Below are 25,316 nucleotides of genomic sequence, written 5' to 3'. Positions count from 1 at the left end.
TTATGACAGTGCGATTAAACAGTTGGTGTTTCTTATATACTCCACTTCCCTGCTTCTCTTTTGTCCCTCCATTCTTTCACTTTTTCACTTTTCACTTTTCATCTCTTCATTTCCTCTTCCATCTTCCTCTGCTTTGCCTCTTCTTCTTCTTCCCTTTCACTTTCTCCTCTTCGCATTTCTTTTCCCCACTTCTGTTCTTCAGTCTCTCTTAGTTCTCCTCCCCCCACCATTCCACCTTGTTTCCTTTCCTCATTTCCCCTCCCTTTCTCCTGTCTTTTTAATCTTCATGTCCCCTTTTCCTTCTTTTGATTTCTTCATAGATCCTCTCTGTCTCTGTGACTTGTTGGTTTGTTTTCCTCTCCTCCCCTTTTTTCTTTTCTTGCCACCTCTTCTTTCGTTTCATCCTCATCTCTCCTCCCCTCGCTTTCCGCCCTCACTTCACCTCTTTGTTTTTCCCTTTCTTTCTCCCTACTGTATGTCCTCTCCTGTCGTCTTTCTTCTCATCCATCCTCCTTCCTTTCTTCTAATTTTACTACAACTTAATTTTTTGGGTCTTTTCTCCTTTTTCCCGGTTATTCCCCTTTTCTTCTATTCTTCTAATTATCTACTTTCTCTTCCTGTAAGGTCTCTTCCCACCTCTTCTTTGACGACTTGCTCCTTTCCTCTTTCTTTTCCCTCTCTAACACATCATAAATATTAATGTCACACCATCCCTAAGCTCACTGCCGTATTATTTCATTACTAGCAAAAAGCTGCTCTATGAGCACTTTTTTGCCAGGCCTGTGGCATTTAAGGGACACAGCACATGCACCGATTTCTTTGGTCAATAATTTAAGATTCCAGTTGTAAAACCTTAAATTGTACCCTACTCAGTTCACATCTAAATTTATCTGCAGGCTGATCATTAAACCACAGATTGTTGCATTTATAGTAATTTGCTTATATTTTAAATAAATATCTCTGTATAAATCTCTATATCTCTATTTTGTTTTCATGTCATTTAGCAGTACTTGTCACAGGGTTCACTCAGAATCAGAATCAGAATCAGAATGGGTTTATTGCCAGATGTTGAGGTTTACAACATTAGGAATTTGCTGCGGTGCTTCAGTGCAAACAATAAGGATTAAAGTGCTATGTAGAAAGAAAGATATGTGCATGAGATATACATTAGATATATACATGAGAATAAGAATTAAGAGTGCTACGTAGAAGGATATATACATGAGTGCAGGTGGTGATCAGTGCCAGACATGAAGTGATGCAGTGACACAGCGTAGGGTCATGTGTGAGTGGCGGGGACAGTCATGTGGTTATTGTTCATGTGTCCAACAGCAGAGGGGAAGAAACTGTTCTTGTGGCGAGAGGTTCTGGTGCGAATGGACCGGAGCCTCCTGCCTGAGGGGAGCAGGTCAAACAGACTGTGTCCAGGGTGGGAAGGGTCAGCTGAGATCCGGGCTGCACGCCGCAATGTCCTGGAGGTGTACAGTCCTGATGGTCATCAAAAAATGTCTTGAGCTTTACCTCAATGAACTATTAAGCTGCTCTATATGTCCGTGATATTAAAGGACTTTATGTCTCATTCTTCATTCCATATTTAGCAGTGAGTTGAAAGAAATTCCCTCGCAGATACACATGTATGTGAGACTTCAGTATGGTTTGTCCACCCGTCGCTTGGCAAATTCAGTATCATGAGACCAAGACGAGGAAATGCTCAACCTGCTTCCTGTGGTGAAACAGTGAATGGACTAACAGTCAACCCGCTTTCATCTGCAGGTCATCACATACTGACGTTTGGTCAGGAGCACATGTGTGGATGTGTGGATTCACATTATGACCCGCTGGATGTTTTCTTCTGAAACATGCAGGGCAGGCAGAATTTTATAGGAGTTCTTTAATGTCTGAAATGGAAGGCGTGAAGTTTTTGGCAAAAGATGGTGTTGTCATGATGAGTCTAACCATGATCGCCAAAGAAACCTTCTGCAGATAGACAACATGTGCCATATTTGAACCTAAACTTTTTCATTTTAGTTTTTTTATTTAACGTCAAGTCAAAACAGAAAAAACTGGTCCCAGTCTGCCTTGAGGTGACTGTTGTTGTGATTTGGCGCTATATAAATAAAATTGAATTGAATTGAATAGATAGCACTGAAACACCTGCCTTCTGCCTGCCTCCCAACGTGCACTTTTTAAAGGATTTTGTTCATAAACACATTGGTACAGGGGAGTATTGTGTGTTAAAAGATGACGAGAAGGGGCTCTGGACCATGGTTGTCCTACTTTTGTCTCCTTGTCTGTAAGTTTGCATTTGTTGCTGTTTTTTATATCGCGTGCTCTTCCAGGCTTTTAAAATTAAATCACAGTGTCTTTATATTATGATTGTAATAATAATAATAATAATGGATTGGATTTATATAGCGCTTTTCAAGGCACCCAAAGCGCTTTTACAATGCCACTATTCATTCACTCTCGCATTCACACACTGGTGGAGGCAGCTACAGTTGTAGCCACAGCTGCCCTGGGGCAGACTGACAGAAGCGAGGCTGCCATATCGCGCCATCGGCCCCTCTGGCCAACACCAGTTGGCTAGAGGGGCCAACTGGTGTTGCGTGCTCTTCCAGGCTTTTAAAATTAAATCACAGTGTCTTTATATTATGATTGTAGTCATTTAACTCAATGTAGTTTTTAATTATGTGTAATTTGGCTGGTCTTCTTCAGCTCTAATAAATGCCTGTAGCCTAGTACATGTTATCCCATATGGAAAAGATGTATATAAGTCTTATAAAGTTTGTATCTGTCTTGTGTGAAACTTGTATGAAAAGCATACAAGAGTGAAAACAGATATAAGATCCCTAGAAAAATTATATAAATGAAACTTGTATGTTTTGGATACTTACTAAAACAATATACGAAAGTGGCCACTTTCATGAGTAAGTCATATAAGCCTTCACTATATGAAGTAGGCCATCTTATGCAAGCCTTTTATAAGTTTTTACTATTTCTTTTCCATATGGGAATGCCGAGTAGTGTTTGGAAGTGAAACATAAAGAAGTACATCCTCTGTCCTCACCTTATTCATCAGCTCTTCTCCTCTTTGGTCTGTTTCCCCTCTATTTGCTCTCTCCTCAATCTCCACAGTGTGAAATCCAATTAATCAGCATACTGTAATTTGATAAAACCAATACTCTTCCCCTCTCTTTCTCATATCGATTCGAAGAGTTTCTTGTGTTGGCAAAGCAGCCTGAAACAAAAGCACACACACAAAAAGAGTTGACTGCACCAAAACACAGAGAGTGTGGAGAGTGGCTGATATCGACTGAACTTAATGCAACAACTGTCTCCTTCATACTGTGGTTTCAGTTCATTTCTCCTCCCCTTTCTTTATTATTTATCCAGTAAAACAATCATTCTTTTGTAATTTCTTATTGTATCTTTCTGTCCTTTAACTTTTTGCGTTTGCAGTGATCCACAGTGTGTGGAATTACTGTGGAAGGCTTAAACCTAGTGGATCAAAGCAGTAGTATTCTGTGGATTTATGATTTTTCCATAACATTTGTTTTTGGTTTCGTTTTGTTTTTTTTACAGATGCAGCAGGATCTTTATTTCATTCTGTTTTTTTGCCACATTAAACATTACAGCGATCAGACATAACATTATGACCACTGACATGGGAAGTGAATAACACTGATTATGTCTTCATCATGCCACCTGTTAGTGGGTGGGATATATCAGGGATCAAGTGAGTATTTTATCCTCAAAGTTGATGTTAGAAGCAGGGAAAATGGGAAAGTGTGAGGATTTGAGTGAGTTTAACAAGGTTCAAACTGTGATGGCCAGATGACTGGGCCAGCTTTGGGCATCTCCAAATCTCCAGCTCTTGTGGGATGTTCCCAGTCTGCAGTGGTCAGAACAGGGGTGAACCATTAACAGGGTCATGAAAGCCAAGGCTCACTGATGCACATGGGGAGTGAAGGCCGGCTGTGAGGTCCGCTCCAACAGACGAGCTACTGTAGCTCAAATTATAGAAAAAGTTACGGCTGGTTCTGGTAGAAAGGTGTCAGAATACACAGAACATCACAGTTTGTTGTGCATGGGGCAGCAGAGTTGCAGACCAGTCAGGGTGGCCATGCTGACCCCTGTCCAAAAGCAATAACAATGTGCACATGAGACCTGGACAACAGAGCAATGGAAGAAAGTGATCAATCATTTTTTTTTTCTTCACATGGATGGCTGGGTGCATTTGTGTCCCTGACCTGGGGAACACCTGGCAGCAGGATGCTCTTCTGCATGAGGACTAAACCAGCAGAGGCAGTGTTATACTTTGAGTATTAGCCAGTTAGATTAACCAGCCTCAAGTGGTTGTTAGAGAAACTACAGTTTAAGGCAGTGGTGTTGCTGCAAAGCAGTTCTTTTTTACTTAGGTTTATAAAACAAATCTTCTTGGTTAAGTTTATGAAAAGCTAACGGTTTAGATTAAAATATGCATGCTGGACTCTTTCTTGGTTTTTAATGTGGGTAGAACCGCAAACTTGTACTTTACCTCCCAGTCCACAGAGTGGGATGAGTGCACATTTAATAAATTAACCTTCATAATGACGCTGTGGATGCTAGCATTAAAAAAAGTTATACTCTTGTTCTAATTAGTAAATTGTAGCATTGGTGACACATAAATCCACAGCTCAAACCATTGCTGTGTTTAGCATTACAGAGACGCGCATTGTTGCTGAGGATGGTGAAATAGAAAGTAAAACATGTCCTCACAAACTAAAACGGTAAAGAGCTCGATTACGACACAGTAAGGAGTAAAATACGCTTGGACTGAAGTGAAAAAAACACCAGTGAAATTCAAGAGAGCTTGGGTGACATTTGACACATCCTTTCCTTCAAGTGTATTAGCACATTTCGTTTTTGAAATGTATCCTGAGATGGTAACTTATAACGTGGCCTCCTTTCAAAAATGCAGAAGTCTTCATGCTTCTGTTTGATTTTATTTTTGCAGAGGTATCCAGCAGCAGTTATCCAGCTACAGAGAGACTGTGATCCGACAGGCCACGGCAGCGGCAGGCTCGGCCATTCACCGCGACGACGCGCCGACCTGTGGCATCTGCCACAAGACCAAGTTCGCAGATGGCTGTGGGAACCCGTGCTCGTACTGCCAGACCAAGTTCTGCGCTCGCTGTGGGGGGCGTGTGTCCCTGCGATCCAACACGGTGAGGGAAGGCTACACTTTCTCAGCACAAAAACACATATTTTTATCCTTGTGAAGTAGCACACAGCAATATAGCAAATATTAAACCTGCCCTCACAAAAGTGTGATGCAGTATCCTCCACACGTTTCAGTGTGAAGGGCAAAAAGAATAGAGGACAAAAGATAATACTTTGATCGTTATTAAAGGTTGAATTGAAACTCATTCTCCTAAACAGCAATATGCATCAGTTCCCGGACAGAGCTGCAGCTGTCTGGAAGAAATACAGCACTGTCACATTTGAAGAGTTTGGATATTAAAAAGTATCACAAGTATAATATCGAGTGATGTACACGCTCTTTAATTTGTATATCTTCAATATGCATTCTTTTCTGTATTGTAAAAAAGAACATGATCACAATCCTACAACCCAAACTGCTTTATACGTTAGTAAAATGAACAGTATACAGATACAATAATACAGAATTAAATAGGTTAATGTAAAAAACACAGTAATGTATATTAGGGCTGCCACGATTAGTCGACTAGTCACGATTACGTCGACTATCAAAATCGTCGACGACTGATTTAATAGTCGACGCGTCGTTTGAAGCTTTGTAAGATCACAAAGGACGCAGGAATGAGTAGCAGGATTTAAGAGTGTAATAACGGACTGAAACAGAAGATGGCAGCACTGCATGTACAAGGATGCCAGCTGCCCTTAAACCCCGAAGAAGAAGAAGCTGTGTCCCAGAATTCATAGCGCCCGGCTCAGTTTCCAACAATGGCGGCAGCTAGTTAGTTTTAATATTACTCTTATTATTCTTTCTGGGTCACAAAATAAACGTTTAACATATTTTCAGGCGAGAATGTAGCTGTGTAAACCTCAAATATCGGCTCAGTTTATCAAGACACCACATATTTTCAAAAGCGCTCCGACGTTTTCGGAGACGTCTGTTACCCACTAGCTCGATAGCTAACTGGGGGCAAGGCTAACTAGAGCCGTGAGAACACCGGACTCCCGGCCGTCACGTAGATAACTTTAAAATGTTATTGTTTGGCTTTTTTTTTAGTATTTTATTTGTTCCTGAGTAAATCGGTTTGGCTGAGATTAAAGTTATAGTTTTTACACAGCTGAATAAACGTCAAACAGACAGCTGATTATCAGAAGTGTGAGATGCTCCAGAATTTACTCCGGTGTCCTGTTATATTTTAGATAGCAAGGAGTTTATTAAACTTCACCGAAACAATCTGCAAGTTTAATTAAAATTTAATAAACTACCATCTTGTCTTTATTTTTAGTTAGCACCTTAAACACTTAAAGCTGTAAGCTAATGATAGTTAGATAAGAGCAGATGCTGCTGGTGCAACCTACAGCTTGTAGGTTTTACGTCCAATGGGTGATGATCTGATTAGTCGACTAATCGCAAAAATAATCGGTGACTAGTCGACTATCAGAATAATCGTTTGTGGCAGCCCTAATATATATATAAACACAGAAGTATTTTCCTTTTATTAAATTTGTGTGTACACTATACTGAACTAAGAGATATGCAGAGTTTTATTCCTAGGCGTCCACTGACCCACTTTCGAGCCTTTTTTTCAGACATGGCAACGTTAGAACAGGAATATTTCAAAGATAAAAGCCTGACATTTTCACTGATCTTTCTCAACATCAAAATGAACCACAATCTGTCATTTGGGACAGATTCCCCAAAAGTATTGGCTACTAATAATATGAAAAAATAAAACTCCAGCAGTCCTGCAAAATCCCATATTTGAGCACACCTTAATACGAATATTGAAAAAGACAGTCAGTGACCATTTCTGATTGGCATATAGTTTAATGTAAAATAAAGCACGCGCAATACTTTTTAACATAAATTTCTTAGTTGCAAAAATGACTCCAGCATGAATCGACTTGTTGTATTTGCTGGATTGAGCAAGTACGACAAGTTGTGCCACTAAAGCAAAAATCAGCATGTCGTCTTGTTCAGCAGGAACAAAATACCGGAGATTCCAGATGGCGCTCTAATCACAAGTCAGAAAATAAGTTATTTAAATATGTGCATACATTTCATTAAAGACCTGGGTCACTAAAATCTCAAATCATCACATTTTTACAATAGTTTCTGCTCAGCCATCTCTGATTTGCATTAAAACTGAACGACCCAAAGTTTGGACATGTATAATGATTGCTAGGAAATTTGAGACGGTTGAGCAGCAGGAATGTTTGATTTTAGATGGACTGATGCTGTTTGTGCCCAACCTACGCATGTTCGCTTTCCTGCTGAGTTTATGCTGTTATCCTCAAGATTCAAGTCTTATTTGATGCAATATGTTTTTTTTTCTAAATTATGGTAACGTTGTAAACACGAATAAGTAATTGAAATTAAATCTACACTCAGTATACTTCCTACAAGCAGCTGGTGATAAAAGCACGCACTGAACATCACATCAGGCCTCAGGTGTTGGAACTCAGATGGAGCTGATGAGCCGTGGGTCGTACTGTATGTGCTCTCGAAATGTACTGTATCTGAGCTCTGTGTGTGTTACCATGTGTGTGTGTGTGTGTGTGTGAGAGAGACCTGGTAAAGGTTAATTGGGCATTAGACTGAGCAGTGGATGGGAGAGGGGGGTGTCTCTCACTCTGTCTCGCTCTGCCAGGGGTCCGGAGGTGCCCTATACACACACAGTGGGGTGTATGTGCGTGTGTGGTGATGCTGGGAGGCAAGTCTTCCTCTGAAATAAGTGACATCCCGTCTTACCCCCCAATCCCCACATCCCCTCCCCTGAATTGTCGCTGTGGCATTTAATGACCTCACACACGCAAACACACAAAAGTACATCCTAATTAGTTAGTGGCTAACGTGGGGAGAGTTCAGCAGGGGGGTGGGGGGTGGGGCGTTACATTTAGTGGAAACTTTTTGAAAGGTACATTGACAGGTACGCACACATACACACAAGCAGACTCACAACACTGTTTATTAATGTTTGTTTGACTTTCTGTTTAATTATACTTTGTTAACTTTGCTCAGTGTGAACAGAAAACATGCGTTACGACTCAGGGAAGACATGAAATTACTCAAGAATACCGGCTTGAGTTTTACCACCACTGGACATTTACTCAAATAACTAAAGGAATACAATCATTTATACAGAAGCAAATCTTTTTCAGTTTCCTTAACGAGACAGTCAAACAGAAAAATTAGTAATATTCAGTTGTTCAGTGCCCATTAAGATACAAATCTGTGTCTTTCTAAATCTACATCTTTTGGAGACACAGAATTGATGATTATTTTTCATTCAGTGATTGCCAAAACTTTGGAGAACAATTAAAAAATACACATTTTGACAGCACACAGCTCAAGTTCACCAAAGATAGTCATCACCGAAACCCAGGACAGGGATTTAAAATAAAGTTCTGCTTTAACTGTTATAGTTTCTGTTGCAGAATCGGAGCCTTGTATCTTTTATCATGTCTCTTTCTCTAGAGCCAGATTCATTAGCGGATTAGCTTAGGTTTGTTTAAAGGTTGTAGATTGATCACACTTAGCCTAACGCTAATTTAAGTATATGCCTACCTCTAAAACTCAATATTAAACTAAGTGTTGGTTTAATCTGTACACAAACAGCACAGTTTTGATTTTAGATGGAGTCAGCTGTGACCAGAGATTGCTACTACTTGTTGCTAATGTTTGTGGACAGTCTGTAGTCTGTTAATCACTTGGGTTGCCTCAGTGGCTTAAAGATTCATTTTAGGTTGAGATGAAGCTGTTACATTACTATATTGTTATTGTTACTATCTAGTGAACTCGAAATGAGCTGGTAGGTAGGCCTTTGGACAGAGTAAAGAGCTTTCCTATGGCAAGCTAAGCTGTCTGCTTTAGCTCTATATGCTTTTAAACAATGAAATAGATTATGTTCATATTTGTGAACTGAGGATAGAGCGGATAGATTTTTGTATTCTTCTTTCAGCTTGAAGTTGGTTTATAGTTTTGCTTTAACCTCATTTTCATAAATCAGAAACATTCCGTTTTAATTTAGGGAGGCTATAACCATGCACGAATCTTGTCATGTGCTGTTGTAGGCCAGCAACTGTTAGGTATTTGTGTTTGTGGTGGATGTAAATGAGGAATTTTAAAGGGCAATGCATTTTCATTCATCTTCAGTGATGGGAATATTATTGGAAACTGAAATATCTGCGTATGACAGTGTTTGTGACTTGCAGGCTTGCACAGTAGGATCATTGCCATGCTTTCAGATACCATTTTTTTGTTCACATTCTTTCTGTCTTTCTTTTCATTATACATGGATGGCTGACTGGGCTGCAGGAGGACAAAGTGGTGAGTGATGCATCTTTTCTTCTCTCTTTTCTGGAGCACATAACTCTGACCAAAACCTTTAAGAAAATACATGTACATAAAACAGACCCTGTCTTCTGTCTTCACGCGTCTATTAGTTCTATTGTGAAAATATTACCTTATAAATACAGCACAATTACAATTTAATTTATGGCATGATAACGAGACTAAAACAAAACACTCATCTGCTTTGATGATATTCTTGCAGTCAGATGCACGCTGCCACCTCAGAGGTAGATGATGCACACAGACCAATACACTGTATGGACAACTTTAGATTTGCAAATGAAAACATGTGGGAGGAAGTGGCAGCAGTCCTAGGCAAACATAGGGAGATTACAAGGCCCAGAAAAGAAACATACTCATCATCTTGACATTTAAGATGTGTAATATTGTCAGTGTGGGACAGAGCTTAGTTATTATACATCTTTTTAGAAAGGGATTTAGTAGTTAACTGGAAGCATCTTCACAAGTAGTTAACAAAATCCTAATTCTTGCAAGAAATGGATATTGTGTTTACGTATTAATAGCTGGTGTGTCTGTTGTTGTTTACCTATCCTTGGTCATCTCTCATTTGTTGATTGTGACATGTTTGCTTTGTAGCTAGCTTATGGTGTCTTTTTAAAGCAGGATTTGTCTTTTTTGGGAACACCTGTCAACATATTCAGCATATATTCACTAGCTATCTAGCTATAGTACTGATTTACAATAATTTCAGAGACTGCGTCTTCAAAAAGCAAAAACTGTATCTGATTTATGTTTGTCTGTTAACCCTTTGGTGTTGTCTCCTAAGCTGTCGGGCAACCACGTTTCTAAATCTAGCTTTAATTGCCCAGTTTTTGCAAATGTTGACCTGTTGGACACTAAAACTGACCCAAAGAACCCACAACTAACTTTTGTACATGCTGAAATGGGGCAAGCATATCAAAACGTGCAGCCTAGCTTAATTAACACCTTACTGGCTGTCATATGTGGCTTGTATGTTGGGATTACTGACCCACGAGTGTTTCGGTGCATTGGTCCCTACTGTAAACTTCCTCATTGTCATTAAGCCTGGTTGTTCAACATGATACTGCATGACAGGCGTACCTGGCAGAGATGCCTTTAACATCTTCCCCTACTTGTGTAGTTGTGTGTGGGTTTAGAATTTTTCTTGGCCTTGGCTGACTGTCCTTAGGGCAGCTGCCAAACCAGCACTTTGATCTTTATTGGCTGGGCTGGATTGCCACGAGTGTCCATCAGTGCTTTGGTGTGCTGTACATAGTGGTCCCACTCCCTGCTAAAGCTTGGTACGCGAGGCACTGGCTCTAAAGAGGAAAGTTTTGGCTGAATGGAGGCCTTATGTAGCCGGATACTAGACCAGGTTTGAATTACTCTTGACATGGATTCATTTAATTACTTTAATTTTGGCTGGCACAGTGAACCAAAAGTTACTCCCTGCTTTGTCCACTCCACTCAAATATAACACTCAAAGTTAAATTGAAGCACTGGCAAGTATAATTCTTGCTGTGAGTGATATAATGATATGTATTATGTAGTATACTATAAATGTTTTTAATAGTGTTTCTAAACAGGGTCATGTTTGGTCTATGAAGTCGCACACACTTGAATTTATTTCAGTTCACAGAAAACAATGACTGGTTAGCAATTCAAGATAATGACAAAAAATCTGAAAAAACTATAAGAGAGCAAAGGTGACAATTGGCAGTGCATATTATTATATAATGCATTTTGTACCGTTGTCATTGTTATTATTAATCTTTCATGCCATGGATGTAATACAGTTTTATATGAAATGCCCCCCCAGCAGGAGTGGCAGGCTCGTGAGGGCTCATGACGGCCGCTCTCAGGGGCAGAAGCAGTATTAGTTGTTGGCAAATCACATGATGAAGTGCTAGTTGTTGTCATGATGGTTTCCTGAAGATGTAGGTGGCAGAATGTTTCCTTGTCCTTACCCTTGTGGAATTTTGGTCAAACAGAAAATTGTTCATTCGATACCTTGGCTGATTGGGACCCACACCCATTTTTGCACCTTGGCTCGTGTGATTAGGCAGAGGATCAATAGGGGGTACATGACCCTCTTGGGGGACACTCCCATAGGGCTTAAAAATCTGGGACTCTCCACGATTTGACCTTAGAACTCAAGAAGCTGAAGAAGCTTCTCAGGTGAGAGGTGAAACGTCTTCAAGAAACTTAAAGAAGTCCAGACACTTTTCTTTCCAAGCTCCTTAGACTACAATGATCTGGATGACTGATGACCTTCCCAGTCCATCAGTTTAGTCAATCAGAACTACGCTATAGGGTGTAGTTTAGAATGAACTAGATCTTTCATGTTAGTTGAATTTTGCAGTTTCTTTGGACCAGGACGTGTCCTCACAATGACCTCACCAGCCCAGTGCAGTTCGTGGGAACACAGACCTCAATTACAGTTTAAGTGTCTGTGATTCCACGCATAAACCTCGTCTTCACACGGTGAGCATGAGGATCCATTTGGACATCTGCATGCTTGCCAATTTTTTGTGATTGTGCAAACTGAGCTGTAGAGATTTTACAATGCACCAACTGCGCATGCACCCCAGGCAGTGGACAAGTCAACAAGTATAACAGGCATGAATGCAAGTCTGCCATCTTAGATTTTAACTGGCATACATTTAAAAAGTTTTAATGTGTTTTTTTAAATACTTTCTCACTTTTTTAGTTTCTATAATTTATTTTTTTCACCATTATTTGGTATTCAGGTCTAGTAACAGGGTTTTCGTTAGTAAACACAACTCATTGTATTTCTGCATAGATTTTATCAGCCTTTCTAAAACAGTTTGACATTTTTCCATTGTTTAACTACAGCATTTGCTTATTTGCTGTTAAAATCATACCCAATTGATTTTGCAATCATTAAGCTAGCTAGCATACAACAATCTTTAACTTTTATGTTTTGCGCTCCTTCAAATTTGGAATTGCTAGGATGTTGAATATGGAGCTGTCAGGCAGAAGGAAAAGAGGAAGAACACAGAGACGTTCATGGGTGTAGTGAAGGAGGACGTTAGCGTGACAGAAGAAGATGCTAGGTATATGGTGTGATGAAGGCGCAGCCAACGGAAGGACATTAAAATATCGAATATAATTTTTGTTTCCATAACCACTCAGCAATATGACCAGAATCTAATATTCTGACATAAGACATTTATCGTCTCAACAACGATATACATCACAAAATTTTACATTTTCTGAAAATTCTCTGAATCTCGGGCAACTTGATTTGCGTGAAGTCTTTTTTTTTTTTTAGCTGGTCGTGTACCTGAAGTCAAGTGTTTTGACCGATGCATGAAACTATACATTTTTAGACATTTTCTTTGTGGGTATTTATTACATGGTGTGCTCCGGGGAAAAGCCCGCTCTAATGTTTGAATCTAGGGTCTATTTTTTAGCACCTCTTTTTTGCTTCTCATCCGTGCACACTCTGCTTACTCTTTCACGTGATTCAGTTTATTTTGAAAACTCTCAACAGGATCTTCAGCTTTATTGTGAAAGGTTTATGTGTAAATAAGCGGACAGTGGAGCACGCAATGGTTTTACCTTCGTTGTTGCTAATGACAACGCATAAAAACAGGCACTTGTCCTTCCGTAGTGTGGCTATATTAAAAATAAGAGAAAGAGAGAACTTTAAGAAATTAACACTACAGTGACCATCAAATTGATAAAAAATATTTCCGTAAACAGTTTATTTTGCGACACCACGGAACAAATGATAGCGTAAAATGAAATGATAGACGTTTTCATATCGTCATCCGATATATATCGTTATATTGAACAGCCCTATCACTCAGGATGTTTTTGTATCATTTTTTCTTTACAACTCTTAATTCTCCTCTCGTAACAGCTTTAACACCACTTTGCCATTTTTGTATTACATTGGCTACAATCATGTTTGAACTGGCAGCGCTTACCGCACAAAGTTGTTGGTGTTTCATAACAGCAACCAAAAATACTAATGCTTTTAAAAATGAACACTTTCAATAAGTCATTGTTAAAAAAAAGAACACTTTTTCATTAAAGTCCAAAGTAATATAAAGCAGGAAACTGAAAAAAACACTAATAGTCACTATATTTTTCCCTGTCATTCTCACATGTGTCTGCTTAATTCGTTGTGTTATGAAGTGTGGTAGATGGATGGATACAACGATAAATAAAGTTTTAATAGGCACAGGGATGTGAAGCGTGTGGTGCACGCAGGCTAGCGTGTTGTGCTAATGATATTCAGTGCTCATTATCTGCAGTGATACCTGTGCTCTAGTGGAGAGATGAGTGCGTGTTGTTGTACTGAAGCCAAGTGTTTCTCACAGAGAGGGCCATTTTTGAAGTCTTGATTATTCCTCTCATGGGGAACTACAGAAGAGCTGTTTGTGTTACTTCACCGTCACACATGCACAAATACACAAACACCTCTTTTCCCTCTCTTTGCTTTCATTGTAATGTCCAGGGCTGTATTTCTGTTGGGGGGGTGGGTTTTATGTGACTGTAACTCAGCTCGGTGCTGGTAGATTGCTGTTTTTAGACCAGTTCTCATTCAGAATTACTGGCAGGGATGTTTACAGACTATAGATGCTGTTAATTTTTAGAAATACAAAACTTTCAGAACTCTAAAGGCAAATCGAGAGAATGCAGACATTACATCTTCCTTTTTCCTAATAATACATTTAGGAGTTAAATTATTATGAATTATTATGAAGTTAATGACCATTAACATTAATTGTTTCTGATTGCTTAAGGTTAGGGTCAGCTGCTTTAGTATTACTGAAATATACAACAGGTGCAACAATGAGACAACCCCCAATCTCCCTCCTCGTCATTTCTGACTGTTTTTCATTAGTTTTGTATTTGGCTAGGGATCATGATACCTGGACCTACAGAGGCTGAAGAGGTAGTTCAGCTCCTCCAGGATGGCATATCAAAACGTACCATTGCCATAAGGTTTGCTGTGTCTCACAGCACAGTCTCAAGAATGTGGTGAAGATTCTACTCTCGGAGAGCTGGACAGGGCTGCGGAAACCCATCATCAGGACCGGTATCTGCTCCTTTATGCAAGGAGGAACAGAATGCACACTGCCAGCGCTACAACATGACCTCCAGCAGGCCTCCACCTGCGCCCTGTGGGTCTGGAGAACTCATGGAGAATGTTATACTGTCTATAACTTCAGTATGGTCACTTTGGTAGTGGGTCAGTGATGTTCTGGGCAGTCATATCTATTAAGGTATCAGGATGAAATCTTTGGACGCTATTGCAGTGGGACTTGGTTCCTCCTGGCACACAACAATGCCTGAACTCATGTGGCAAGAGTATGCAGGGAGTTCCTGGAGGATCAAGGAACTGTAGAACCAGTAGAACACCTCGGTGAAATCATGTTTTATTCCATCCAGCCACCAGGTTTTACCTCAGACTGTCCAGGATCTCAGTATTCCCCTGGTCCAGATCTGGGAGGAGATTTTCCTGGACAGATCCACGGTCCATACAAACTACGGAGAACCTGCTGTGTGAATTTTTCTCATGTTGATTTACAGGGTGTCTTTGAATTCAGCCCTCTGTAGGTTGATCACTTTCATTTCCATCAAACCAAGTGGCATCCTTTCATTCCTAACACATGACCCAGACCTTGTTGGTATAGATATCCAGCATGTTTTCTTTTTTTTTTCATTTAGATCTGATGTGCTTTTTAAAGTGTTGCTTTAATCTTTTTCAGCAGTGTATTTCCCCTCCCTTCAAGCCTCCTCCAATGCCTTATCTTTAAGACTGATAGCATGTACATTCATCACCTCAGTTTATCTTGCCCTCATGATAATGTAACACTTATCTTTTCCTGAGGGTGGTGTTTATGAGCTCACAGACACGCTTGTGTCATGCTTGTGTTGATTTATTAGAAGCATCACGGTGTTTGTGAAGTGGCCAGCATGTAGCTAACTCTACTTCTATTTGCTGGCCACTAGGGCAAAAAGTTAGTCTTATCCTATGAAATAAAATCAAATCCAAGATACTTCAAAATATAGTATGTGCCTCACACTTGTGCAAATGTATATCTATTGATCTAGGCTTGCAAGGAATTATGGCTCTGTGCTGCTTTGTGTCGGTGTGCAGTGCAGTAGGAAAAGCCGGAGCGATGTGTCATCCGCTGTAAACGCCACAGCACCTCATGATTACTATTGATCGCCAGTCTTGCTAACTGCGTCCGTCTCCGCGTCCGTCTCTCATTGACTGGCCTTAAGGGGGCCATCTCTCTCCTGGTTGGTGTGGCACACACTCTTAAGAGCAAACACTCACACATACACAGACACCTTGTACTTGAGGAAGGCACATTATTCATAGAAATTAATGTAAAAAATTATTCATATAAAAATCATATATGGACAGTTCATGCTGCTTTTAGTGTCTGTATCTTTCATCAGTTCAGTAAAGTTAGGGAATGAGTAATTACTTATTACTCATTCTTTTAACTTTCTCTCAAGTCTCAGTCATCACTGGTGAAAGCTGTAACCCTACCCTAACTATATTTTAAAGAAAAGCACAATTGATGCACTTCTGTTAGAATGATTGTTTTCAATGTTCCATGATTGCCAAGACTTGGTAAATCATTATTAAAATAACAAATATGACATAATGTGATTACCAAGAGCCAGAGTTTGGGGTTTAGGGTTGGCGTCAGTGGTGTCTTAGATCTTGGAGGATTAATTTGTTACCATCCATCAGATTTTACAGTAGGTGATTTATTTAGTTGTGGAACTAGGGTTTATTTAGTAGTTTTAGTCTCCTGCTAATCAAACACATTTTAAGAAACAGCAGTGGCAAGCAGTTGATATTTTTGTCTGAAGCATGTCTGAAGCATGTCTGAAGCATGCACGCTGGCCTAGAAGTTAGTCTTTCATAAGCTTTTCGTTTTGGTTATGGCAAGTAGGCATGAATCCTGTAGCTTGAGGCTAATCTTTTAACATCCATTTGAACCCTGCCCATTGAAGGTTAGGGGTAGCATTTGGGTTAGTGGTTACCCCTTTATGTAGAATTCTTAGTTTTGTGAAATAGCACACGATCTGATATCCCCATGTTAGTATCATTCCTGAATCATAATAATGTTGGTCCTTTATTTATGCAGGTAGTCCCATTGAGACCCAATGTCTCATTTGCAAAAATATAAAAGTATGGTAAGTGTGGCTCACTGGGTCCACTCACTGGGCTTAGTGCTCAAGGGGGAAAAAAAACAGTTTTTCAGCGTGGCTGTCCTGCTTTTGAAACATTTGTACCTCCCACCAGAGGGCACGAGGTCAAATAGGTGCTGTCCAGGGAGGGGTGAGTTGATTTTCATAGGTTCACAGCACAGATTTCATAGATTCTCAAGCGCAAGTCTTTAATGTGTTTTCAGTGAACAGGGCTGAATAGTACATCTCAAGATTTTTTTAAAGTCCTAGTTTATAATGTAGGTTTTTTGTCTTATTATTTATGATTTAAACTGTGGACGTCTTTTTCTCTCACTTTATTTCCTCCATCCGTCCACTTGTCCTTATCAGGGTCGCAGGGGGTTGGAGCCTATCCCAGCTATCATAAGGCAAGAGGCGGGGTACAGGTCGGCAGTCTGTCGCAGGGCTAACACAGAGAGACAGACAACCATTCACACTCAGGCTCTGGGTTTGAACTTGTTGCTTCACTATGTCCTTTCTGTGCCTGTGTGGGTTTTCTGTGACTGACTGCCTGTTCAGGGTGCACTGCGGTTCCTGCCAAATATCGGCTGAGAAAGGCTTCGACCCCAACGCAAATCTGTTTGGATAATGGGTTAAGAAAATGGCTACTCATTTTCTGATGTAAGCAAACCTTCTTTAACAGGTGTTGATTAGAGATTAGATTAGAAATGTACCTTTTTTATACAGTGGTAAGAAAGGTAAGCACAGCATCATCACTAAACTCACCTGCAGTACTACAACTCAGTGTGTGAGTGGAAACTGTGTTGGTGACTGGAGACAAAGTGTTCCAACGTGCAGTCAAACATTAACTGCCACAATAAGGCACGGTGTCCTTAATCATTTTCTCACTTTAGTGGAACCCCAATATTTCTAGGTTGGAGACAGAGACGAGGTGCAGGTAAAGCCGGCTCCTGTATCTAAACCTGTGCTGTACTAGTGCGTGCAGCCTCTCATCCTCTGTGCTTGCTTGTGAGACCACTGTTTCATGGGTTACAGTACAAACACAATATACTCGGGTGCCTGCAAGTGCATTTATTAGTGTGTGAGCTTTCCGTGTATGGAGATGTGTGTAATGTATGTCTGTATGTGTTGCTGCGGGTGCCGGGTTATGCTGATATAGTGCCTCATTAGCTGCTGTGGACACTAATCTCCTTTGTGGCAGTCTTTCATCCTTACCGCAGGATTTATGGACGCCCTCGCGTGCTGCCAGTGCAATACGTCAAGCTGTCATTGGTTGATCTTACTTCCTGGTTACCTCCCCTCCTCCCCCTTCCCTCCCTGGATGTTAATGTGCTATTTGTTTCACCTGTTAAGCAGCAGGCATTGGAAGATGTTAGTAGAATAGTGGCTGGCAGGGGTAACATGACAGTGAGTCATGTTTTTAGTAAACTGGATGGAAATAAACTGGAGGATGACCAGAATATTACAGCTCCTGGTTCACTCAAATCTGACTTAAACTATGTTGACTGGCTCAGGTAGCCTCTCTTTCTTTTTTTACCAGGTCACCAGAGACCTGTTTACGGTTGGGTTTAAAAGTTTACATCTGCTCCTTATAGAATCATCACTTATCATATCCAGATGGAATTTTAATAATTGAAGGTGAAATGTTTGTGAAAGAGTTGAAATGTTTCAAGTTTCTGATCATGTGGCAGGCTTGTAACATACCTAAGGCTACGTCCACACTAACGCATCGTTTTCTCTCCGTTTTGGCCTCCCGTCCACACTGAGACGGCGTTTTCCTCAAGTAAAAACGCAGCGTTTTGAAAACGCTCTCGAAAACGCATACATTTCAAAACAGAGCTGTCCAGCTGCAGTGTGGACACTCGAAAACGCAGACTTTCTAAAATGATGACGCGTTTCAGTCATGTGATGCAGTCATGTGACCAATTAAACAAAGATAGAGGACATTATACAGCAGTTCTTTTGATTGCTCTCAATTTTGACAGCCCTAAAAAAGATTAAGATCCGTTTGTACATGCTCCAGACAGCTTTTCTTCAAATACTTAATTCTCACAGGACTGGAACGTGAGCGGTTTTGGCCGTTTTAATGTGGATGCACATTCTGTGAAAACGACTGAAAACGCTAGTGTGGACGCAGAGCGATTTCAGACGAAAACGACGTTTTCAAATCTATCCGGGCTAGTGTGGACGTAGCCTAAATCTGTGCTGAAGAGGTCTGCCAGTGACCTGGGGGATGCTTCCTTTCTTCATGAAACAAACAATCAGCATTCCAACTTCAAGGTTCCATCACTGGATTATTCACTGTTATCCAAACGCATATATATAGACACACACATGTGTGCGAGTAAAGATGACAGGAGCAAACACATTGGCGCAGATGGCCACGCACAAACACGTTCAGATGCAGCAGGACGCAAAACAAACACACAGGAGTTTGGTGTCCTAGTTTCCATCTGTGGAGGGGCTGTTCTCCTGCTCTTGCTCATTCCTTCACTCAAAAACTCATCTCAAGGGGGAAGGGGGGTGTGTGTTAGTGGTGGTCTCATTGTGGTCACATGATGTGTTGCTGCTGTTGTTGCAATTTGTGTGTGTGTGAAAAAGAGAAGACGTTTGGATCTGCATGTTTGCATCACTGCTCTTGTGAGGAGCCGGTTATATATATTTTCTTTGTGTGTGTAAGAGTCTCCCTGCCAACAGTTCCTCCTTCTTCTCTGATTGTTTCTCCATCAGAGTGTGATCTAATACAGGGATTACTCTGGGATTAAGTGACTCTCTCATAAAAGAACACCTCACCAGCTCCATATCTCCACAAGACTAGCCATTTGTTATGGAGTATCATCATGTGGAGAACATCTCATAGGAGTGAAAACCGCTCCAGACAGGAGTCAAGTGTTCGTAAGAGAGGAAGTACACCGGCAGAGAAGATGTCCAGCCTCAGAAACTAACCCAAAACATGTTTTTCTTAAAGCCAACCAGCAAATTTAACTCCATGGTTTAATTTTTCGCACACACATACACACACATACACACACATTTATCATTCATACAGTTTATGACAAAGTCTATTTTTGGAAAACTGGCCAGAAACACTGACTGTGTTAAGTTAGTAAGTTATTACTGCTCTGCCATTAAGAAACAGGGAGGTCTTACTTGAGTTACAGTTGTGTACGTGGTGCTTTGATACTTTGTTATGGTGTGGAAGAAAGTTTCAGTGGTAGTTCAGTGTTTTTCAGCGGGCGCTCTGCGACTGTGAAAGAGTCTGAGAGTAAGTAAGGAAAAAAGTAAAAAACAAGTGGTAAATAGGCTTACTTGTAAATTAGAAATAATGTCAAGCACAAGGATTGGGTGACCTGTTCTGTGATTATTTAACTATAGAAAGGTATATAAAAGAATATATATATATATATATATATATATATATATATATATATATGTATATATATATATATATATATACAACGAACAACGAACATCCAAGAATACATTAGGAAGATGGCCCCAACTGACCGAGTGCTCAGTGAATACCTCAGGCAGCAGAAACCCAAGAAAGAGGAGGGAGACGAGGAACCATCATGGAAGGACAGGCCCCTGCACGGTATGTACCACCGGCAGATAGAGGAGGTGGCTGATATCCAGAAATCCTACCAGTGGCTGGACAAAGCTGGACTGAAAGACAGCACAGAGGCACTAATCATGGCAGCACAAGAACAAGCTCTGAGCACAAGATCCATAGAGGCTGGGGTCTATCACACCAGGCAAGACCCCAGGTGCAGGCTGTGTAAAGATGCCCCAGAGACAATCCAGCACATAACAGCAGGGTGCAAGATGCTAGCAGGCAAGGCATACATGGAACGCCATAACCAAGTGGCCGGCATAGTGTACAGGAACATCTGTGCCGAGTATAACCTGGAAGTCCCGAGGTCAAAATGGGAGATGCCCCCAAGGGTGGTGGAGAATGACCGAGCTAAGATCCTGTGGGACTTCCAGATACAGACGGACAAAATGGTGGTGTCTAACCAACCGGACATAGTGGTGGTAGACAAACAAGAAGAAGACGGCCGTAGTGATCGATGTAGCGGTTCCGAATGACAGCAATATCAGGAAGAAGGAACACGAGAAGCTGGAGAAATACCAAGGGCTCAGAGAAGAGCTCGAGAGGATGTGGAGGGTGAAGGTAACGGTGGTCCCCGTGGTAATCGGAGCACTAGGTGCGGTGACTCCCAAGATAGGCGAGTGGCTCCAGCAGATCCCGGGAATAACATCGGAGATCTCTGTCCAGAAGAGCGCAGTCCTGGGAACAGCTAAGATACTGCGCAGGACCCTCAAGCTCCCAGGCCTCTGGTAGAGGACCCGAGCTTGAAGAATAAACTGCCCGCAGGGGCGTGCTGGGTGTTTTTTTTATATATATATATATATATATATATATATATATATATATATATATATATATATATATATATATATATATATATATAATTTCTACAATAAGTTGTTAGAACTAAGGAACCCTTTCAGATGAGAGGTGAAATGTCTTCAAGAACCTAAAAAAAGTGCACTTGCCTTCAACTCAACCACTTACAACTGCCGTGAGGTGGATGACTGTGAACCTACAAAGCTGTGTATACTCTCATACTATCTGTGTATCAAGGTGTCCATGGGTTCTTCCTGGAACGTTGATGGTGTTTTCCAGAGAACTGATTGGTCAACAGTCGGTGGTTTTGTACCTGTTGATTTCCTGGGATCTTGGCTTGAGTTTTTGCTGGAAATGAGAGGTGCTGCATGTTGTGCTGAACCCACAGAGAAGGGTTTGGTTCGTTCTCCCATAGCACAAATAAAACCACGCTCCTGATCTGCTCCAAATGACAGCTTGGAAAGTAAGTAAGGGGATGGTGAACACAGTGGAGAATTAAACTCTTTAGCGAAGAACCGTCTTATTTCTTTGTAGATTTTAGATACCAGGCAAGATCTAAAAATCCATTATGGCTCTTAATTTCATCAAGACCTGCTGGGTAGGACAAGGTTCCCTATAACACAGACAACATTATGCATTGCTTTTCACTCTGAATCCTCTTGGTAATCATAATGTGATTACCAAGAGCCAGAGTTTGGGGGTTAGGGTTGGGGTCAGGGGGTCATTCTGAATACTGTGCTCTGAAAACATGTCATTCCCACATAATGATGTAGATGTAGAAACATGCCAACTGTGGCTTGGTTTACAATGAAAATGATCTGTTTTGTTTGCAGCGTGGCTCTGTTTCACATGTTTTACTTTATAATGAAAATTGTGTTTGTGTCAGTCAACTGTCTTCTAAAGAGATAATTCAGTCAGTATTCAGTCAAAAGGGGAAAAGAATTGTAGTTATTATTTAAATATATAGTATCAGTAATAGCTGACATGGAACACTATACTTTAGGAGGACTACAGGGATACAAATTAACACAGATACACATTTTGCATCTTGGTCATGTGAACATCTATTTCGATGTCAACATTCATTATCTCTGTTTTATATGGTTATATTGTTTCTGCGTTCCTTCTGGCAGTTCATTGTATCCTTTGAATTTGTACAACACTAATTAGCATATTTCTATTTGTACTTGAAATAATAAACAAAAAAACAAAACGTAGCGGCTATCCGGTTGTTCAGTGATGACGCGACGGATCCTACTTCCGGGTCTAAAGTAGTCTGCGTTTAATATGGCTTTTGTGTTGTTAACATGTTTAATGTTTTTTATTTTCTTCTATTTGATCTCAAAAAGCTCCTAAAACAGTCAGCGATCACTGTTGACCTCCCTCGGCTTTTATTACCACTAATCATTTATTTAAGCTCAGTTTTTAAAACCTTAGGATGTAACTACAGCCCAGCCCATGCAGCAGTATATGAATGACTAACCTCGTATTGTGGATGGATTATCTCAGTTGTTCTCCTGGCTGAAGTTTGGTCCTTTTACAGCATCCTGCCATGCGATTACATTTGTTCCTGACCACCGAGAACACTCACGTTAACTTTTATCGAGTGGAAAAAAAAGTTATCTTGTTTATATTAAGCTAACATAGCTGTGTCGCTAGCGGTCACGTAGCACATCATTATATACCAGGTAGCTCAACTTCAGTAACCCTACAAACGTCACTGCTGTTTAGTTTTCTGTCTTCATTTATGCTGGAAGTGATAACAGAGCTGTACGTTTTAATTTGTTTCCAAAACCCCGCAGTCAGGACATGCTATATTGTATTTAGATAGAAGCTAGCGAGCTAACTCCCTGCTAACTTCTAACTCCGTTAAATGTCATAAATTCTGTTTTCATGGATGCCTGGATGTTAAACTCAATTGTTACACCTGGTAGAGCAGAACGCTGATCATTTTATTAAAGATGAAAGACTTTAGACAGTTTTTCAACTCTCAGTAATGCCACAGTGATCGTTTGATATATGGACCTGCAGCGGAGTTTAGGCCCAGACACGGCTAGTGACGTCAGACTGAACAACCGGATACTGAATTCAAGGACGATGCCAGGCAGGTACGTCAGGATGGTTGTCGATATGAAACCCACGTGGGAGGAATGCTACGGTTTCCACGCTACAAACCTGCAGTATTCTGATGACGCCGACATGTAGCAGTGTGACTGATAAGGAATGAGCTCATTGTTTAGTGTCTGCTCAACTTTAGTTATTAGTAGAGGTAGCTGGTTAGCTAGCTGGTTAGCTATGTGTAAACATAGTTAACGAGGTAGCTGGTTAGTAGGGTTGCCAACTCCCTGAAAAATAAATATGGGACACCTCGTGGCCAGGGCCGGGCAACCCAGTTGTCTTCACCCTTCCCAGTGTGGTAGCTCTTTTTTTTGTGTGTGAAATTATTTTTTAACCATTTGACTTGAATTTGATTTAAGCAGATGCATATTCTTTGTGATATGACCATATAGGAAACAAATGATCATTTAGCCATTTATTTTTAGCTCAAAATGACAACATTAACACAATAAAACAGGTCTCTTTCTTAAACAGAAGCCTGTCATGCTTAACTTTTGAGAATATAAGTAAATCTTTCTTTAAAAGAACTCTGTCCTGCTTAACTTAAAATTATATAAATTAATAGAAAGCAATAGAACGAAAAATATTCTTGTAACTGTGCACATATAGTGCATTTAGTACAATTGGCTCCAGCTGAGGTATTATTTCAGCTTTTCTAATGCTAATCAGCTGCTCCTGTTTGTAAACCCACTTGTTCCCATGATTACGCATCTTAACTCATCATCATTATTAATCTATGTATTACTTTTATGTATTAGTCATCTATTTGTTATAATCATCTATCCTTGCAGTTGTCTATTACACAAAATAAATTATATTATCACACTTCTGGCCACATAGCGCTGATATTCACTGCACATGCCCATATTAACCTTAACCAGAGGGTTTAAAAACAACAAACCAATGTTTACATACCATATCTGCTTCTGCCGTGGCCTGGTGGACAAGAAATTGGTTAAGGGTTCCCCGAGCTTTCACGCCCCTCATGTTCTTCATGTGCCCACCACTAGAAGCATGCCTATGGAAAAAGTGCGCCGGCACATAGTGCAGTGCGCTTTATAGGTGTTATCGTGCACTTTTCCAGCCAGGTGTTTTCCTTTTCCCATTCCTCCCCGTACTTTTGCAGCCTTTTTTCTTTTCTTTCTCTGAGCAACAAACATTGCTGCTCTAATGCTGGGCTCACACTGTGCGATTTTTGGCCCATTTTGAGAAGATTTTTGAGTCGTGCGACCGATTTGGTGATCGGCCCGATTTTGGCCTTCATCGTGCATCGTGTAGTATACGTGGGGTAACGAGAAGCGATTAACACCTCACGACCAGCTCCCGATCATCAATCGCTCGTGAGGGTGTCACCACAGGCGCTCACACTGCTCACGCGCAAACACGTAAACGTCGGTGAAAAAGATGGAGCAGCACGGCTGTGCAGCGTGTGATCTGGACACAAGCGATGGAGGCACAACTTGTAGAACTTTGGAAAGCTCATCCGAGCCTTTTCGATGTGGCATCACAAAATTATCACGACCACAACAACCGTGAAAATAGTTGGATCTACATCGCTGCTCAATCACAGCTGCCTGATCAATGTTTTTCATAAGCAATTTAGCAAAGTTGATGGTGGTGGCGTGTGTCTGTGTGAGTGAAAGACAGAGAGAGAGAGCGACAGATTTTCTGTTATAACCTTCATTTTATGGACGCACAGTGTGAGCACTCAGGTCGCATCAGAGCATCGGGTGGTATAGTGTGAGACCTGCATCGTGACCTACCAACTTCTAACCCCTGCGAGTCAATCGTGCAGTTTGAGCAGGAGCTGAATAACGTGACTGAAAAAAAATCGCACAGTGTCTGTCCAGCTTTAGGTGTACTGTCGTCCGAGACTTGCACCGCAGTGTCGGCGTTTGTTTCCCTGTTGGCCATGCTTCTTGTTGTGGTCATCTGTTGTCTTCCGGTATTTTCTCCGCAAGCGACCTTTCCTCGACCAATGAGATGAGCGGTAATCTGAATTGTCATACTCGAATTGTCATAAGTGTGCTGTCAGCTCATTGGTCACAAAGCAGGAGAGGG

At 40.8% G+C, this 25,316-nt stretch overlaps 1 protein-coding gene across 5 annotated transcripts in view; it reads left to right on the top strand.

The window, feature by feature from the left end:
- rims1a (regulating synaptic membrane exocytosis 1a) overlaps positions 1–25,316 on the top strand; it is a 116,844-nt gene that overhangs the window by 30,877 nt on the left and 60,651 nt on the right. For all 5 annotated transcript variants that reach the window (XM_026190747.1, XM_026190746.1, XM_026190745.1 and 2 more), the window contains exons 3-4: positions 4,997–5,207; positions 9,518–9,529. In XM_026190747.1, the coding sequence (XP_026046532.1) occupies positions 4,997–5,207; positions 9,518–9,529 (223 nt within the window). The remainder of the gene's footprint in view (positions 1–4,996; positions 5,208–9,517; positions 9,530–25,316) is intronic.

This window comes from Astatotilapia calliptera, chromosome 13, assembly GCF_900246225.1.
Source record: "Astatotilapia calliptera chromosome 13, fAstCal1.2, whole genome shotgun sequence".
In the NCBI taxonomy this organism is placed as follows: Eukaryota; Metazoa; Chordata; class Actinopteri; order Cichliformes; family Cichlidae; genus Astatotilapia; species Astatotilapia calliptera.
The sequence above is the reverse complement of the archived record's forward strand: the minus strand, read 5'-3'. Positions and strand labels throughout refer to the sequence as shown.